Source organism: Sinohyriopsis cumingii, chromosome 6 (genome assembly GCF_028554795.1).
Source record: "Sinohyriopsis cumingii isolate HCF-2022 chromosome 6, ASM2855479v2, whole genome shotgun sequence".
Lineage (NCBI taxonomy): Eukaryota > Metazoa > Mollusca > Bivalvia > Unionida > Unionidae > Sinohyriopsis > Sinohyriopsis cumingii.
Window position 1 is genome coordinate 98069781 of NC_142966.1, and position 20123 is coordinate 98089903.

The 20123-nt window shown below is 33.8% G+C and overlaps 2 protein-coding genes across 3 annotated transcripts; both read right to left on the minus strand.

Annotated features, from left to right (window-relative positions):
* Positions 1–207: 207 nt before the first annotated feature.
* LOC149797523 (uncharacterized) lies at positions 208–11254 on the minus strand. Of its 2 annotated transcripts, XM_089962382.1 has the most exons (3): positions 5387–11254; positions 1408–1474; positions 208–512 (listed from the first exon to the last, which is right to left on the minus strand). In XM_089962382.1, exon 1 carries the CDS (start codon positions 8464–8466, stop codon positions 7012–7014), a length of 1455 nt encoding a protein of 484 aa, XP_089818508.1. In that variant the 5' UTR covers positions 8467–11254; the 3' UTR covers positions 208–512; positions 1408–1474; positions 5387–7011. The 2 variants fall into 2 exon arrangements, with proteins under 2 accessions (XP_089818508.1, XP_089818507.1); XM_089962381.1 differs by lacking the exon at positions 1408–1474.
* Positions 11255–11390: 136 nt separating this feature from the next.
* On the minus strand, positions 11391–18611 carry LOC149797524 (uncharacterized). Its single transcript, XM_089962385.1, has 3 exons — positions 16937–18611; positions 14177–14287; positions 11391–13135 (listed from the first exon to the last, which is right to left on the minus strand). Exons 1-3 carry the CDS (start codon positions 16937–16939, stop codon positions 12839–12841), a joined length of 411 nt encoding a protein of 136 aa, XP_089818511.1. The 5' UTR covers positions 16940–18611; the 3' UTR covers positions 11391–12838.
* Between the last annotated feature and the right edge of the window lie 1512 nt (positions 18612–20123).

Here is a 20123-nt window from a genome sequence, read left to right on the forward strand (position 1 = left end):
CTTTATATAATATCCTGAAATATCAGTAGTTGAAAATAAAATAATGTATAATATTGTATCTGCAGTTGCTGAAAACTTTTTATATTGATTATTTATGATCTTCGTGCCCATATTGTTTACAGGCAGAAATAGATTGGTGTTTAAAAAAAAATCTGAAAGCATTATTGTTTGATGCAATATTATGTGCATTTATAAGAAAACAATGAATAAAATCAATTGTATTCATTTATATACAAACTCATACATGCAAGAAAGTGTTTAAGTTCATGCAAGCCTAGAGGGGATGAAGCCAGTGTATTGTCCATCTGGATATTTGTCATGTATCTGCCAGAAACAGCAAGAGGGAATTACATGTCTCTGTCCAAACCCGAGCCTTCCATGTTGCCGTAGTATGAACTGCCTATAGGTAGCATGTCTGTTGGCACTCATCAAGTCAACTTTATCACTGAGGACAAGATCATTCCGTCTGTACATCCTGGACAAGGCAGGTACAGCCTCATCAAGGATTAGATCTTGAAAAATATGAAAAATTATTCCAATTGTAATATGCTATTTCTAAAATGTAAACAAATATATTTTAAGAAATAATAGGAACATGTGCTTATTCAAATGTTATTCATCTTCGATCAGCAAATTCCACTGTGAAATACACGTGGATCAAAACTGCACAAGGTTTTTATTTTGACATGAACACTGAGAGTTCCATCGCAACTAGAACTGATAGTTTATGTTAAGATGGACAGCTCAAAGTTTTTGGGGAGCATTTCTAGAAGTCAGAGACTCCTGCATTGGGATCAAATAGGAATGGCTGATTGCAGCTTAGATTTGTTTAGTATAGTGAGGTACCCACATTGAAATCAGGTAATGAAAAGAATCTACTTGATGAGTATCAGTTGTAAATTAAAACAAAGTCCTTATCATTTGCATATGTATGCATGTCTGTTTTTGGACTGATTACAATTTTAAAATTCTTTCACAGTGGTTGCAAAGAAATAACATTTACAACAATCATGTATGTACATCAATTATCAATCTTTGAGAGTCCACCTTGGAAATGGAATTCATTGTAGATATTGTATTGTGAGAGTAACTATATCAAAGTTTCAATTGTACATTCATAGCCATGTGCTACACATATCCTGTATACAGAAAGAGGTTTTCTGTAATGTAGCCAACATATCTGTCAAGTTATTCATACCTTCTGTGATATACATTTTGTACGTAAAAATTTTAAGCTTTGGCAATAACACGCTCAAGGAATATATAAAAGTTATTGAAAGAATTAAAGAAGTTTCAAAATTGTCATTGATTCGAGTAAATTTGTTATACAGAAATCATTTGCAGTAATCACCAGTTCAAAGGTGGAAACATTGAATGTGAAGCAGACTGGGCAATTAAAATTCTTACCCAAAAATGTTAGATCAGATATGAAGAAAAAACAAGTTTCTTGCAAGCCTTCATGCCAGTCTAAATTCTGGATAAATAAAACAATTTAGGAATATTAAGTCCTGATGTTTATCATGATAGTGCATATATAGTATTATCTTAACATATTTTGGGTCTTTAGAAATACACATTAAGGCATGCATTATATTTAAAACAGAAGAATAAAAGTGTAGTATTTATTTCACAAGACTTAAATGGCTATATGAATTCTATACATGTCTAATGTTTTAATAAAACTGCAATCTAGTCAGGTCTAATTGCTGAACTCCAAAGTAAGATTGCATAGACTTTTTGTTACCATTTTGTATTTTAAAAAAATAAAACTAATAAATGTATTACTTAAGTTGGTTTATTAATTAAATTAAAAAAAGAGCAAGTTGACCTTAATAGTATTGAATGTTTGTATGCCACTAGCGTAATCACTAATACCTATATATGAAATGATTTTAGCTAATCTACCTTTAGGCCCTCATACAAAGGAATTTATTTATTTTAAGTGTATGTTTGAAGCCGCTGTATATATTGGTTTGGACGAAGGAAATAGAGTTGGCATTTCTAATGTCAACTGGAATACTATTCCAGAGCAAAGTTTCAGAGTACTGGAAACATTTTTTGAATAATTCCTTATTTGGTTTGGGAATTTTATACTATTTGGTAGACATGGATCACAGGTGTGGAGTAGTACCAGGTAGCCTATACTGGAATAGTGATTGTAAATATTCAGGAGCACTATTATTGGATATCATGTACATTAATTTGGCTTTTCTCAACCGGATTTCAGTCTGTAATAGGTAATAATTTTAACTTATCAGCTAAAATTTTCCTTGCTTTCTTTCTGGATTGATATAGCCTGAATGCACTTGTTTTAAGATGTGCCAGCTTTGCTATGATTTTATCATTTGAATTACTCCACACTGTGTTACAGTAGTCTAAACAGGGTTGTCTGTAACTGTTATAAAATAGTTTTCTTCACCTTATCCTACTGAAAAGCCGTAAACTTGAATTAACTTTTTTACTGACATGTTCAGTCCATGATAGGTTATTATCTACCAAAACACCAAGTAGTCTATCATGACAAACCATTTGCAAATTTGTATCCTTCCATGTCAGACATAGTTCATCACTACCAAGATTTGTTCTTTTTTGCCATGTTGAGATAAGTAATATTTTAGTTCTTCCAGTATCTACCACTATGCCATTGCATGTGCAACAGTTGTCCAGTTTGTTTAGGGCATCCTGTAAATAAATTTCTAGTTTGTGCTTTGTGTTTTGGATGTCTGATAATGTTGTGTCATCTACATAGAGATCTGTAGATGAAATTGAGTCCCTTAGTAACAAGTGGTAGGCCACTAATAAATAGTATCAATAGTAATGGACCTAAATTGAACCTTGTGGTACTCTATATCTAATTGTACCAGGTTCCGACAGAACATTATTTATATAAACATGTTGTGTTCTCTCACTTAAGTATGAAGCAAACCATCTAATTGTTCCTTCATCACACTGGTTGATTTTCTGTTTCTTCAAAAGAATTTCATGTACACCAACCCATAAACGTTCCTGAAATCTACAAATAGAGATCCGATTATTCAACTTTGATCGAGTGGTTGAAGCCATTTATCAGAGAGAGAGAGAGAGAGATCAAGTCAGTCTCACATGAATGTTTCTAAAGCCTGATTGAATAGGGTGTAACAGCAACTGTTTTGTTAAATATGACATGAAAGAGTCATGGACATGTTTTTCAATCAATTTTGACAAGTTTTGGTTGTATTGAAATTGGCTGGTAGTTATCGGCATCATTCTTAGAACCAGATTTGTGCATAGGCATTACTTTTGCAGTTTTCCATATTTTGGGTACAGATGAGGTTGCAATATTTAAACTGATTATGAATGTTATGCTATCTGAAATAGCTTTGGTAGAAGTTTTAATGGGTGGTGGACCAATCTGATCAAGTCCTGTAGCTTTCTTGATATTATGTTTACTGGGACATTTTTTAGCAGTTTTTTTATACCTGTGGGATCGAGAAACATACCTCCTGAGGGATTTTTTCAGTTCATTATAGTTGTTTTCTATCACTCGTTCTCTTAACTTAGTGGTAACATTAGTGAAAGAAATCACTCAAAACATTTGCAATGTCAGTGTCATCAGTGACTTTTGTGTCATTTACCAGAAGTGAGTGAATTTTATTTGTCTGATCTTTGTGTGTTACCCCAATAAGTTCACTGAAGACTTTCCAGATGGAGTTTGTGTTGCTCTTTATGTTTTCAAGCCTTGATTGGTAAAAAGTTTTTTATTAGCCTTTTCAATCATACTTGTTATTTCCCCATACTTGGGGGCCCCGAGTGGCCGAGTGGTCTAAAGCGCTCTCCGTTACGGATCACTGCCATCTCACCTCTGTCTGCGTGGGCTCGAGTCTCGGATTCGGCCAATGTGGATATGTGAGAAAGCTTGCCAGTAGCTTCTCCAGGATCGGTGGTTCTTTCCGGGGATTTCCCGGTTTCTTCCTCCACCATTAATACTGGCCGCCATGTATAGCCTATCGCGTGCTGAAAAATGGCGTTAAACCCTACAACAACAAAAATCCCCATACTTGATATTGTGCATGGTTCCCCATAGCCTTCAATTGGTCTGGTGTCTTCATAGTATCTAGGATTTCAGTAGTAAATCAGTTAGGTTGGATTTCATTCTTCACTCAGTGTACTTTTAGTGGTGCAATGCTTAGAGACTACATCCATAAATCAGTCCACACCCTTAGAGCTTCACATATGTCATCAAAATTTCGGATAATATTCCATGGAACTTTATAAAGGTCATCTTGAAATTTTTATTTTCTTCAATTTTGGAAAGATCTGTAAGTGATAGTTTTGTGTGTATTTTTCCTATTTCTGTTGCATTTAACCTTTGTTGTCAAAAAAGTAGGATAGTGGTCACTAAGACCAACATTTGGTACATTAACATAAGCCACATTGTTTGGTAGGTTGGTATAAATGTGATCAATAAGAGTGCTTGATATTTCTGTTACACTTGTGGGCTCATTTACCAGCTGGACTAGGCCTAATGATTCAATAAATTCCATCCAGTTACTCCTTATTTGAGTATTGAATAGGTCCTTATTTACGCTGCTGAGTATATATGTTTCTTTCTCCTGTGCAAGAACATTTTCTATTTGTTTCAAAATGTTATCATTCCAAATTGCTTTGGATGAAGGTGGCCTATAAATGAAATCAACTAGGAATGATTCTGCATTATTTTGAGAAATTTCCACCCAAATACTCTCAATTTCATGTCACCCCATGTCTGGTCGCCTTTCTGCATTTACATCTTGTAATGTATACAATACACACACACACACACACACACACACACACCATCTCTCTGTCCCTGCGTAATGGTTTATTGTAGCCTTGACAGTGAAATAGATTATCATTTGTGGCTAGCATTTAATTTGGTTTCAGTGAGTCCTAAAACATGCATATTATTTTCCTTGGAAGACAACATTAACTTAATCTGTTCTATTTTTTCCACTATACCTTATACATTTAAGTGACCCATATTAAAACATTTTGTATTTAGTTTCATATCAGTTATATGTATTTCATCATGCAATGGGGTACTCTATGAGATTGTCTCCATACTACTTTTATCATTTTATAAGGTGGCTACATAAATGAGGTGGCCTCTGTATTTTCTATGGTACCTGTGAATGGTCTTCCTTTATCAAATCATATTGGGGTGGGGTGTTGAGTAGCAACAAAAAGTAAAGCAGTTTAAACATACATTGTTTGGTAAAATAACTAATCCTTTAATACAAGTATGCATTTTCTAAGTTGTGCAAAACACTACAGACATAGATATTAGAATCTTTGCCAAGTTACTTAGTACCAAACATTTTTCAATATCTATCAATACTTGTTTTGCAAGATATAAATAAACAATTACCCTCGTTCTTGTCTGCCTTGTCTGAACTATGTGTACAGCTTGGACAGCTCAGTTTTTAGGCTGCACAGCATGTCATCCTCCTCTCCCCCATCTGGTTTTTCAACTTCTTGCTCTATACCTCATCCTTCCTCTCCCTCTTCCTCTTAAAGGTCACTCTAGAAATGAGCTTGAAAGTGATCTGATTTAAGTCTATGTAATGAATTTTAATATGTAAATGTATTTCATAATTTGACAACTAATATATTCATGATTACTTATCAAACTTATAGGAATATAGTGCTAACTTTGGATCAGAAATTAATACATGAGAGGTTGTGATTTGATGGAATTTTTTTTGGGCTGGATCAGGTCAAGTGTTGGGTGGGGTGGGGATCCAAAATTTAAAAAGGGCCCCTACTTTCCTCGAATGGGCACCAAAGCAAAGTTAATGTGTCTATTTACTCAGTGTGCACAATACCCAATAAACATGTGCAAGAATAAAGCTGTGGTCAAACTTCAACTGACAAGTGACTGTACGTTTGTGTGTGTGTACTTTCTTATGATCTGGACCCGAGTTTTGAACCTGGATTCCATATCTTAGTCGCAGATTTAAGGGTCCACTGGTGACAATCTGGTTAGAATTTATAAATTGATTAATGAAATTACTCAATTTTGAGCATTTTTAAATATCCCTGATGCTTTTCATTTATAAAATTGAGTGGTGGGGACGTGAGGTAGTACGAATTCTTCTGGGTAAGAAATAGAGTGAGTACCTGTGGGTTTTTGCAATACTGTACAGAACACGTCAATTTAAATTATTCTCGTACCACAAAACTTTGAAATATAACTATAAAAGTAGTTCTACATACATTTCATTGTTTCCTCTCAAAATTAAAATTAGAAAGGAAAAGGATAAGAAGAAAAGAACGAGATCAGAAGAAGATCGTACTCACCGTTGTTGACATATTGGGCGGTCTCGTAGCGTGGTTGTGTTTTACGTCATCATCTTCAGTGTTTACAATGTGGCCTATAATTATGCAAATTTCGGTCACCGGAATTATGTGTGTTATTCATTCGGGATCTACCGATTACTGCCGAGCGGGATTTCAACATGGAGACGATAGATTCGTTGCTCTACGTACGAAGATTTCAGAGAGCTCGTATTTCATAACGAGAACCCCTACCGATTTGATATTACCCCAGAATTGCCTTTTAAATAGTACTTAATCAGTTGATATACATAAATGTCCCAACATTTTTGCAAGAAAATTCACCCTCAGCTGCACTATTGTGCCTTTAAGTTAAATGAATGCATTATAATTACGTAATTGATCGATATCCACCTTAGTACCGCTCTGTGGCACGGCTTGCAACTATACTGCACTACTGAGTCACTCAGCGATATGTATGTGTTCATGATCATTTATAACACTGGACAACAAATTTTTACAAAAGTCATGTTACTGAAATAAAATTAGTCAATTCTTATCAATTTTTATGTGCTGAACACGAATATGACAGTCAAATTGCAAAATTGGCTCTAGTTTTTTTGTAATCTGCAAGAAATTAATGTTTACATAACGAAATGCATTCCAATAGTAAAAGGTCAACTGTAATAGCCTACCTATAAAAAATCAAGTCATTGACTACATCTTAGATTTCTTCGCCTGTCTCTTGTACAGCTGTTCGGGAGCATCTCTGAGGAGTGTCCAGCAGTAGTCAGCCAGCATTGTAGTGGACCATTTTCCCTGGTATCTTTGTTCCATTGTTGCGATATCTTGATGAAAACGTTCGCCGTGTTCATCACTAACAATACCACAGTTGCTAGGAACGAAATCCAAATGGGAATGAAGGAAGTGAATCTTTAGAGACATATTGCAGCCAAGTTTCTTATACTTCATCAACATGTCTTCTACTAGTTCCTTATAGTTTTCTGCCCTAACATTTCCGAGGAAGTTTGTAGAAACTAGGCGAAAAGCATTCCATGCTTGTTTCGCGTCACCTTCCAGCAAGTTGTTGAACCGGTCATCTTTGAAAAGCTCTCGAATCTGAGGACCCACAAAAACTCCCTCTTTAATCTTTGCTTCGCTGAGTCGAGGGAATTTTTCATGCAGGTATCGGAATGCTGGCAAAGTCCGGTCAATGGCTTTCACGAAGTTCTTCATCAAACCTAGGTTGATGTGAAGGGGTGGTAGCAAGATTTTCTGAGCCTCAACCAGAGCTGGGTGTTGGATATTCTTCTCTCCAATGGCTACATTCTGCCTGTGAGTCCATTCCTTCCTCATGTAGTGCATTTCCCTTGCTCGGCTATCCCACTCGCATAAGAAACACATGTATTTTGTATATCCTTGCTGCAGTCCCATTAAAAGGGCAACTACCTTCAAATCACCACAGAGGTGCCAGCTGTACTTGTTATACTCAATGGAATTCAGTAGCTGCCTTAAGTTATCGTATGTCTCTTTCATGTGGACAGCATACGCTACTGGAATAGATGGAAGAATGTTTCCATTGTGCAAAAGCACAGCCTTGAGACTCAGTTTCGAAGAGTCCACAAATAGTCTCCATTCTTGTGGGTCATGAGTGATTTTTAAAGCATTCATGAGGCCCTCAATATCGGAACAGAATATCAGATTACTTTCCTTTCTGAAGAAAGGCTCCAATTGCTGGTGGCGCTTTCGATATGCAGTAATTGTGACATCTTCTTCTAGAAGATTCCATTGTTGGAGTCTTGATCCTAGCAATTCTGCCTTTTTTGGGTAGACTATTCTTGACTTCTTTCGCTTCGTTATTCCGCCGGAAAGAGGAGGAACCAAGCAGAAGTAACAGTCATTTAGGTGGTTGCTTGGCTCTCTCCACACCATTGGGACTGCAAACGGCATTGATGACCTTTTGCAATTCAACCACTGTGAAAGCTGTGTTGTACATGTAGCACAGCATATATGCGGAGCCCAAGGCTTGTCTTGGTCACCAACCTTGCATCCGAAGTAAAGATGATATGCCTTCTTCACTTGAGAATTGATACTTTTCTTCTGGTTGGCAAATGTCACTTCCCCACAAATATAGCAAAAATTGTCCGCGGTATTAACACACTTTCGAGGCATTACTGTTCTTTATTGTACGTAAATGGATAAAATAATAAGTTTTATGTAACAGTAGCTTGAACTGTCTCGCACAATGTCTAAAATATTTTAAATGCTGAACCTATCTGATTGGGCTTTATATAGTACACTGCTTACGTCAGCTTCAGCAGCCGCCTGGCATTAGTATAATAGGCCTACACATGTATAGTACACTGCTGACGTCAACTTACTTCAGCAGCCGCATGGCATTAGTATTGCATTGCATCAGAAAATGATGCAATCAACTGTGGATGATGTGAGCATGATGGTATTATGCAATGTTACATCATTATTCCGGATGTTGCTGCAGTCCTACTGGAGAAATTTACACAGTGAAACATAGAAAATGAGGTATATGAATATCTTCAAAACGAGAGCCAATACAAATTTTTCACGGTTATATTCGTGTTCGGCACACCAAAATACTACAGATTAGGGCCTTTTCAAGTCAGTAATGATTTCACTGTTGACCAGTGTAATCATACAGTCACTATTTCGATTGATAGCGGGTATAAATTGCATACATATCCATTAATCGCTATTTGCTCTAGACCACATGTGTTTCACTTGGAATATTGAGGGACTGTGGATAGTAAATTTAAGAACCTCACTGTTTTATCGTGTGTAACAAACTGAATAGGCGAACAAATATTGCTAGCTGCGGATTGAATAAAAGGACACTGTTTTATACTGACAAACAAAGCAACTATCTAAAACAAGAATTAAGATACACATGCAATTCCATAATTGTTCTCACATTCTTGAACGAAATGTTTAAACACATTTTAGTGCCCATTGGTTTAGATGGTAATGATAACGTCAATATGAAACGTCTGAATCATGTACTGGCTTGCATAAAAATATTAATGTGATCAGGGCATTTAATAATGTCCTTTATTCTCCATAAAATTATCCAAGACGGACATTAAATAAAGATATAGTACATGGTTCAACTCTGATCTGGAATTGATTGACCATTCATAATAAATATTGAAAATAAGAATTTGAAATAAATACACCAGTGGGCTGTCTTTTCTGCTCACGTCAATTATTGTTAAATTTACAGCTGAAGGACAACATATTTCAACAACTGTCTATTGAATTATTTAAATATGCTACAGTTTATATTAATCATTAGATTTCTTTGCTTGTTATTAGTTTATTTAATCTTCAAAATAGAACAGTACATACATTTTTGGGATGTCTTTCTTATAGATATACTTATATATGGAATATTTCTTTTTATGATAGGCATAGAGCGTTAATTCTTTCTGATGCTGCATCCTTTGTCATTGCTTGTGTGTGATTGTCATTTTCTTTATTCCGTGTCAGTTCATTTCTTGAGAGATGCATTATTTCACTATGTCAACTGACTTGTTTTCAAAATTCCGTACTTTCTGCCAAATTAAAATATCACATAATGCATATATTTGTAAAATAGTGTATATTTTAGAGTTACAGTCATACTATTTTCTTAAGCCAAAGTGCCGCCGGTTTTCAAAATTATAACATTCTTAGAATCGAACTAAAGTTTGGAAGGAAAGAAATTATTTGTTACCAAACATTGACATTGACCGTTCTTTGAAATAATCAACGTTTGAATTACGTTCTGATATTCAGTTTAGAATTAAGAGGTGCTTGGCGTTGGCTTTTTCTGTTTTTAATGGTGATGTTATCAAATCTTGTGTTCCAGCTTTCGACTGAAATCGGTTCACCCACGGATGACGCCAATGAGCATCGGATTAATTCGTACGTATGTGCAAAATGGCCACTATTCTGAGTTCGAGAGAGAAATTACATGCATGCGTAAGCAGTATATGACGGCCAGCTGAGGGAAAACCCAGCTTGCACTAGTTCAACAATAAGTAAACAGATGGGTCACGGCTTCAATGGTATGCCAGAGTTTTGGGGTGCGTAGCAGCGAGGTTTTATTGTGATTTCTTATCCATACTTGACTGAATGTCGTATTTGAGTTCATTCTTTGTTTTCATATTTTATATAAAGTTGAATTGGGCATTTAATAACACCAGTTATATGAGCAGGGACAATGTTCACATCTGCTATATGGACATGTTAAACTATCAACTGCATTGTTGCCAAGACAACGTTATCGCCCGCTGTGTTCACAATATATCATCGCTATTATAACACGGAAAGGATATCTACATCCCTTGTATATGACTGGGCCATGCTATTATGTTGTTGAATATGTTATTTATATATATATGAATAATGCAGTTTCATCAATTGCATATAGATAATTTTGTTGTATCTCCTGTGTAGCAATATATTGTGTCTAAGTCAACATTTAACGAGGATGTATTTAATTTAATTTGTTACTTTAGTAATATATGTTTTTTTTTAAACTGCTGTAAAGATGCTAAACAGAATTTGTCCCAAAATGATCTTTGTAGCGTATACCTGGATTTTATTTATTTTTAAAATTATGTTGTCGAGGTATATTCATAACTGGTCTTTGTCCTTTCGTTAATCCTGTCTTTGTTTTGTTTATGCCATAATGAAGTAGAAGCAAAAAGCAATATATTTGATGCAGTATGACCCAGTCTTCTTGTCCTTGTGAACGTAACCTTTGAGTAATATGTATGCATTCATTATATAAAACAATGTATAATACAAATAGTGCCATAAGTGGTATTTAAAAATACTTCCTTTAGAACAAAACATACCTGAATATAAATGGACCAATGAAACTATTTATCTAGTGACCTTGAATATTAAGTCTCACGATCGACTGCGGTCACGGTACACCATATGACTATTTTTTTATGTATTTATTTATTACTATGGGGCCTATGTATACCATTTTCCTAGTTCAAGATACAAGGGTGTTACACGGTAATATTTTGTGTGCTGAATTCACCTTATGCTAATGAGATGAAATGAAATTAGGCAAATAGAAAATTTATTGAAGTGGAGAAGCTGCAAGTTAAAGGAAACACCAACTACTACATTAATTATATAACTTACTATATATGCAATAAAAGGTCCTGCTCAGTGTGTATTTGCATAACTATGTCTGTCCTCTCTAATAATTTGAAACAAAACCAGTGATTTGTTTGACACGAAACATACCATTCCTCATTTTAAGATTAGTGATATTTCATAAAAACAGCATGGCTTGAAACTATTCAGAATGGCAACAAACTATATTTTTGGTAGTCATCGGTCTGATTGTGATGCCTTCTAACTCGCACCTCATCCGCGAAGACATAAGTTCGTGCAAAAAAACTTATATTACAAAATAAACGAAATACGCAGTATCAATATACCAATACTGACCTAAGATATTCACATCTTTAGTCCAACAACGATCTTAAAAGCTTCTTTTTCAAAGACATGTATAGTGTAATATGAAACCCTTATCATGATACAGGCACCTGGCTACATATCAACTGTTATAACTCCAGATTCCTTGTTACATTATATGATTAAATGCATGAGAATATAACACATTATAATAACAGTTCTCTATTTTTCTACAGACCGACCTAAAAGATAACAGAATATGCATTATATAATCCTCAATACTAAAGCCTATATTCAGTTTTAACTTAATCATCTCACTGAATGTATTAGTTCAGAGTGCTGCGGAGTTAAGCATATAAAGCGAACACTTTTTAAAAGATAAGTGAATCTTTAAACCGTTTTTAAGAAAACCTACTTTTAAATTATGCAGATTAAATGAGAAATGATACAAACATCAAAATATCAGGATATCTGCAATGGTACACATTAATTACATCCTAATTATATATTCACGAACTTCATTAATTTATATCAAAAGTCCAATATTTATATGTATATCATTCTGGTTACATTTATAAAGAACAAACGTATTGACTGTCAATATAAGAGGATTAGTATCGATATTGATGTCATCACACAAAATTAAAAATGAAACATGAAAAGAAGAATAATAAGAATTGCAGCTTCTTAAGTATTGTGATGTTATATTAAGATTATTAAAATATCTTATCTAATTTGACACTGAGTTCCTATTTTTATTTGCCAATAGACACGATTCAAAAGTAAATTCTTTTGAGGATGAGAAGGAACATATATCAAAATGAAATTACTCTCAAAGCCTCTATAATTCTGAAAACTAATCTTTGAAACACAAATTTCATATATGTTTCAATATTCGATGCAGCAAATGCAACATTCAAATAACATTAAATCAAAATTATCTTCTACCTATTATACATTGAAAACAAGCAAATGCTGCTACGTACATATAATATGGAAGCCAGTGCATTTCCATATACTAATATGGGACAAAATTACTACATCCTGCATTATATTTGATTTATTTTGACAGCTTGGAGCTGGCTCACTATTGGCATCCTTGTGCTACTCCTTTTGCAAGCATCGCCCCACCTTCATGCAGAAACAACGCTGGCCATACAACATAAGCAACAATTTTGCCAGTTTTTGTGTACGCTCTAAACTTGTCTGTGTCAAACTGCTTCTCCTGACCAATCATCTTATCAGCATTTACATCAAGATGCATTGGTTTCTCCTGCACTCCCATCTTCCAGCAAAGGTCAGTGCAACATTTTATGTACTTAGATGTTTTAGGCATTTCCGTTTCTGGTTTTCCAAGGCATGTTATAAGGTTTGCACACAACAGCTAAAACGAAAATTGAAGTCAAACATTAGGACAGATAACTACACAAAATTGGTAAAAGTAGTTTAAAATGTTATTAAAATACATCCAATCAAAATATAAAATCACAAGGATATTTATTTCGGGTGAATGTCGGCATATGCTTTGTGCATAGAACTCATCAAAATTCAATATCTAAACTATACTCAGAATAAAACGGGAAATTATAGAACCGCTAGCTGAAAGATATTATTGATGCAGACCAAAGTCTAAAAAGATTGCACACTTAAAATATACAGGGCAATCTATTTATTTGCGGCAACAATCGTTACTACAGGAATACAATTAACGTAATCATATAGTCATCAAACCGAAATATTCTATCGACAACTATGAGTCCTGTGGCATTTCGTTACTATTAGTGTTGGTATTATTACTATTAGTCTATTAATATCATTATTAGGACAGAACGCTTAAGTAAAAGTATTAAGACTGAAATTTTCTCTAAATTGTATTAAAAGTAATTTTTCATCAAATTATATTGAAAGTAATTTTCCACTAAAATATATTGAGATAAATTTGATATATTTGTGTAAAAGAACTGTACGCTATTTTATAAAGATCGTGCTTTATGATCGTGCAGGTGCAGAAATCCATAAAACACATTTCGCTCGTATCTAAATGTCATCAATTGTCAGCATAAAATACATTTCGCTGGTATCTAAATGTCAGCAACTTAGATTGTTGGGGGAAGCTGCTGAACAGACAATTTATTATATCAATAATGTATTAATTCCGCAGATGGTTCACACGATCGCTCTGGGAAAAATTCAAGGGTCTTGTTCTGACTGGACTGAATGAAACCAAAACTGAATAAATACAGAAGTGATCACTTTAGACGACTTAAAATCTTAAATATTTGCGTTTAATAAACTGAACAGAGATTTGCATGGAATTATCTGCATTGCGACCTCTAAATGTCCGATGAATAAATTCAGTCCAGAGGAAACTCCAACTACAGTTACGATTTATTACCTACATATATATGTTACCACAACTCGTTACCTTAAGTGCTTCATCTTTTAACTTGAATGATGTAGCCCGCCAAATATTCTTTAGCCACTTCTCTTCGTCAATAGTGAGTGTAGATGTCAGACTGGCTGATTGCATGCAAATCTGTAAAAGATAAACATATTGGTTACTTCAATTACATTATATTATATTATATTATATTATATTATATTATATTATATTATATTATATTATATTATATTATATTATATTATATACCTTTTAAAATATCAGCTAATTCTTGTGCCTCTAAGATATTCCTTTCTGAGTGAAAGAGTTATGATTGTGTAAAGCACATCCTATATTTGTAAACCATTTCCTTGATGGGATTCTGTATTGTATATATGAATAATATTGACTCTGATTCTGCTGTTTCCTTGTGCATCAAAATAAATCTTTCTGTTTCATGACAACATTTATCAAGCATACTTACTTTAATTTGCAAACACATAATTATTTTCTCACTTTTCATAAGCCTTTGAATTAATTATAATAAACAAATGGACTGATCACCACAAAATAAAACAACAACAAAAAAAACATGAACATGGGTACAGACATACAGACCTTATTGTATCTTATTGATAAGACATTATCATTACAGAAAGACACAAATGCAAGCTTTACGTTTTCCAAGATAACTTTTCTGTAAGTTGGGTCTATGATGCTTTTGTAATAATATTACTACTTTCAAAATGTTAATAAAATAATTCCCTGAAATAGTACAGAACGACAGATCTTGGGCTGCAATACTGTGTAGCACTTATTATATATCATCGGGGAAGGAGATCCAGAGGCCTAAATGTAATAATAAGCATTTCTCATTGTCACTGGTTATTCTGGGTCTTGTTTTAATATATTTAAAACAATAAGATACAAAATGTAAATACATATTGTGCTGAAGTTGTGTATTTCTTGAATTATTGAAATTAGTACAATTGTACGACATTCTCATTTTGAGTAAATATTATTTAGTTTAGTGCCATTTATGAGAAACAGCTCTTTAGTGTATGTATTTAAAATTCAACATTTCATAGTTTTGTTTTTGTCACTTTGACAGTTTACCAATATACCTCTCCTTGGTGTTGCAGCCTTTAACATATCGGCAGTTCTCAATAATAACGGTTTGAGTAATTAAATGTAGACAGTGGCTTCGACTTTCGGTGCATTGCTTTGAGAAGTAGATTACAGTTCAAAAGGACAGTCAGTGATAAAACAAAAACAAAAAACAAGGACATAATTTGAATGTAGTGCCCAATTTAAATAGTGTTATAACTCATGTATTTGGTGGGACAAAAATAGACATTTTATCAGGCTTCACTTTTTTTTTCCAACCGGGCGTTAATGATATTGTGAAATCTATAACCTAGTTGAATCGATCGGTTAATAGAAAAAAGATCGATTTTGTAAGCAGTACCCATTTCAGAAGTTATAGAAGTATAATTTGTAACAGGCTTAAACATAATTAAGAACTATGTGAATACGCATTGATGATGGTTGTTTTATAAAGCGCACATGGTGAAAATGTAGAAGATTTGTGTAACATAATGAGTTATAATCACATTATTTCTCCTTCATTATTTACGATAAGTTTATCATCGCAAATGGCTACATGAATTTTTGTTGGTGCTTCTTTACAAAATATTAAAAGTAAATATCCGAAAAGTATTGCATTCAATTAAAATGATGAAACCTAATATAAAAGCCACAAAAAGGAATCACTTAGTAATGCCTTTTGTGTCAGTCATTTAAAAATGTCTTTTTAAGAGATATGTACACAACAATTTAAAATTCGGCTTTGTGAACAGTGCTTCCTTTAACGATACCGACAAATAATGACTATATAATTTGCCATCATTTGATTATATATTTCAGTCAAAGCAACAAACGTTCACATTTGAACATGGATAGGTTAATAGTGATTAAAAACGTCCTAACTGTTGAACATATTTTATTCAGTCAAATCTGCCATTTCCAAATTCACTTTCATTTTGAAATTATGAAAACATACTCATAATATTTGCTACACGCTTTGTCGCAAGAATTGCAGTCATTAATAACAAGATGAAAATTACATTATACTACAAGGTTGTAGCAGTGCGTTCTTTGATTTGACAATTTGATTAAAAATTAAAAATGGATATAAGTGAAATTAATGATAAAGATATATTTAACATCCACAATCTAATTGAAATAGACTAATCCACCTGACTTTTTCACTGAGGAAACACTGGAGGTTCAAAATGTTGTCACTGACTTTATTCAGGCCTGATGTAAGTGATGATGTCCAGAGCTGTAGAAAAGTTGACGTTCATCGGTAATATTAAATAGACTTTTAAAAGTGTATGTATTATTAGGATTTTTATCGTAGCTTGAACAAGTTTTCAGTCATATCGCTACGATGTCTGCAGTGGGGCAGTTTTGTCTACCACTGGGGCATCATACCGCAGACATGTAGCATGATGTCCAACCCAGTCATATTATCCTGACACAAGGCCGACCAGTCCTAACACTAACATTTTAATGCTGAGCGCCAAGCGAGGCAGCTCATAGTACCATTTTTGTAAGTCTTTGGTATGACTCGGTAATATCAAATAGTTAGGTTTTAAGAAGTAACCAAACGCAGAATTCCTATATCATTTAAAAATACAAATGCACCCTCTATCGCGGACACATTTTATTATTTATAAACCAAATTATGAAAATATGCATTAAATGATGGGATATTGTCCATTTCCTTTTAGATAAACTCGCCATGGTTAAGTGATGTTTCTTTTGGTGGATACACACTGAATTCAGAATGAGACATCATTTTGGATGTGGTGGACTAAGTTGTATACAAAACGTGAATAAATACGTATTGCTTTGTGTCCAGGCTTTCATTCACATCACCTTTCTGCAATCATTTGTATCATAGCAACACCAATAAGTATATGAAAAAGAAAACACAGACATGTTTCAGCACGTAACCATTTATCCGATGAGTTGCATTTTTAACCATTTATTTGATTAGGTGGATATTTACAATGCTAGCCCTTTAAATCACCATATATAATGGCAACGTAGCACTGAAATCAGAAGATATGGAGTAATTTGCGGACAACTGTAAACATAAAATGCAAGATCCAATTTTGCACCAATATTAACTTCGGATTAGAAATAGATCTATAGATATCTTCGGATACAAATGTTGTAGGGGGCATCCAAGTTAGACAGTTTTATGTATTTTTTTCCTTCTCATTTTATGCATACACATACCACATATATTGAAAACATATATCATACATACATTCTACTCCATCACTGCCTGGAGTACTAGAAATGGGACGAATCATACTTATGGCTACTTGGAATATATATATGTGATGATGTTGAAAAGGATACCACTCTCATACGAGTCTGAGTTACTTTTTCAATATCTTTTTCACTCTCTGTAATGGTTCCTCTTTAAGTTCAAAGAAGGACACGCACGCACATCTATTGTGTGTGTTATGTTTCTAAGCTTGCTCTTTTTCAAAGTATTGATATAGGTATTTTTACGAACTAAATACTCACAAAGCTGTTGTCATTCATCAAATGCTCTGTATGTTACCTTATGCACCATGAAATATTTAGCTACAAGTTTGATGGAAAGGCAATACGTACTAAAATATCATTATAATATTAATCATGTATTGATTTCATCGCTTAGTAAAACTAATTCTGACAAACCGTCAAGATAACTGCATCATTGCAGCATGTGATGATTTAGATTTCGTTGAAGTATTACATAAAACGTTTTAATCTATAATACATATTCCAAAGGAAATTGAACAATTTAGTTGAAATATCTGCCTGAGGTAATAAGATTTTCACGTGTTTGAACTTTTTTTGTAAGACCTGCAAGTATCTTATTTCTGAAATTATCCCTGTTTCAACTGAACATCGCCACCCTTGTTCCAAATATATTTTGACCCCATCCCAGCAATATTTGATAACATTTACCTCAGTACCTAAGAAACTAGAAGTATACCAAAATATGCCAACATGTGACAGAGACCAATGCATCTTATAACAAAGCGACGAGCGCAATATCGAACATACATTGTCCAAACTGGACAAGCTAAAAAGATAATGAGCTTTATCTATCATCGTGCATAAGTTTTGCAGCCTACAGTAAGTTCTAGAAACAGAAGCCTTCACAAAAGAATAAGTCTTCACAGCTCCGATTGGATGACAACGAAGATGGACAGAAGTCAAGTTGCAGAACATTTCTCTTCCCCATGAAATATTTTGACACGTACAGTGATATAATACTAACTTACAATTGCTCATAACCACAAATGGAATCCCAAAACGAGGAATGAAAAACAGTCCTTCTGGCTACGCTGTCCTGGAACGTTGAAATCAAGCAACTTGATCGAAAAAACAAAATGACACCCACATGCAAATAAAATCACGATCTGCTTACAGCCGCCATTTTATGTTGTTTCAATCAGTTAATGAAATCTCTTTCCTCGTTATTCTTTTACTCAAGTATAGGCACCCTGGTCATTATTATTATAATAAAATATATATATATATATATATATATATATATATATATATATATATATATATATATATATATATTAAGAGAGAGAGAGAGAATTATAAGTATTCACCAGACAGAACGGAAAGTGCATCCCTGGATTCTATAGAAGAATGCTCAATAATAGGGGGCAGAATTGATATTTAACACAAATAATACTATCATACAGGATAGAGAAGTTTTAATTTGTACTCTACGGAGATTCGAACTCAGGTCCACGGGTAAATTGCACCCATCGCCTTGCCTGCATAAGGAGCCCGTATTCCCTCACGATTAAGCGCTCATCACCATAAAATGATGTTACTTAATCGGTGTTATATGCACTAGTGCGTAGCAGACACACTCGCATGTCGACTGAATAATTCACAGTCATTCCGGATTTCTTTGAAATAAATCAAGGTATATATAAGCATTTATAGCGAGTTATAAATATACACCAGCCAGAACGGAAAGTGCTATTCCTGGATTCTTCAGACGAATGATGGATATGATTAGGAAGGATTAATATTTATATATCTACAAAATAATGTTGGGATAAGACATTCCAAGTCAGCAGTCGATATAATCTATTTGCTCTTCATTTTTAGATCAGTTGCTGCCAGTCATATCAAATTTGCAATCAAGCTGTCAGATCAAGGAAGGTGATCCTGAAACGAGTATCTACATGTTGTTATACATCATGTTAATACAAAAAGGCGTTGATATTTAAAAGGCTTTAACACTATGAAGGTATATATTGCTAAACTTTTGATGTACTTGAAGCATCTGAAATTTTGGATTTTGATTGAAATTACAATACTAGCTTTCATTTGTAAATATTACTAAGCTCACAATATTTAAACAGCGAAGAATTACAGAAAATTTCAGATATATATTGCAAAACTGTGTTAACTTTTCAAACAATGACAGACTGTGTGTTTATGTATGTATTTGCATGAGTCGGACTAAAAGTAATGTGCATGAATAATATGAAACTACCTCTGTATGTCTTCTTGACGTTGTGTTATTCGTTTGGCAGTTGATATAAAGACACATGTAACACTGAACGAATCTGTATTAAGCCAATGTCTAAGACATTTAAAGAAGCCAAAATAAATAAACCGAACTTACGACATGCATTAAAATTATATTTTGAAAACATCTTATTATGGAGAGAGATAACGTAAAATCGATCTTTCAAGCTTTTCTAATAAGGTACATGAAATTTTGTATTTTATTATCTTGTAGATTATTGTTGCTTTGCTGACAAGGCATGTAATGGGAACGACATTTTAAATACAATCAGGCACTGAATCTGAAATATATTTCAAGCTAGCAAGAAATGTAGTTGCACTTCATGTCTTCCTGTAATAGTAAGAAGTTGTTTCCTTC

Bases quoted from the DNA above. Each gene is read 5' to 3' on its own strand.
- LOC149797523 (XM_089962381.1), bottom strand. From the start codon at position 8,466: ATGCCTCGAAAGTGTGTTAATACCGCGGACAATTTTTGCTATATTTGT.
- LOC149797524 (XM_089962385.1), bottom strand. The intron at 13,136-14,176 runs GTAACGAGTTGT...TTTTCGTTTTAG, and splicing joins TAAAAGATGAAGCACTTAAG to CTGTTGTGTGCAAACCTTAT.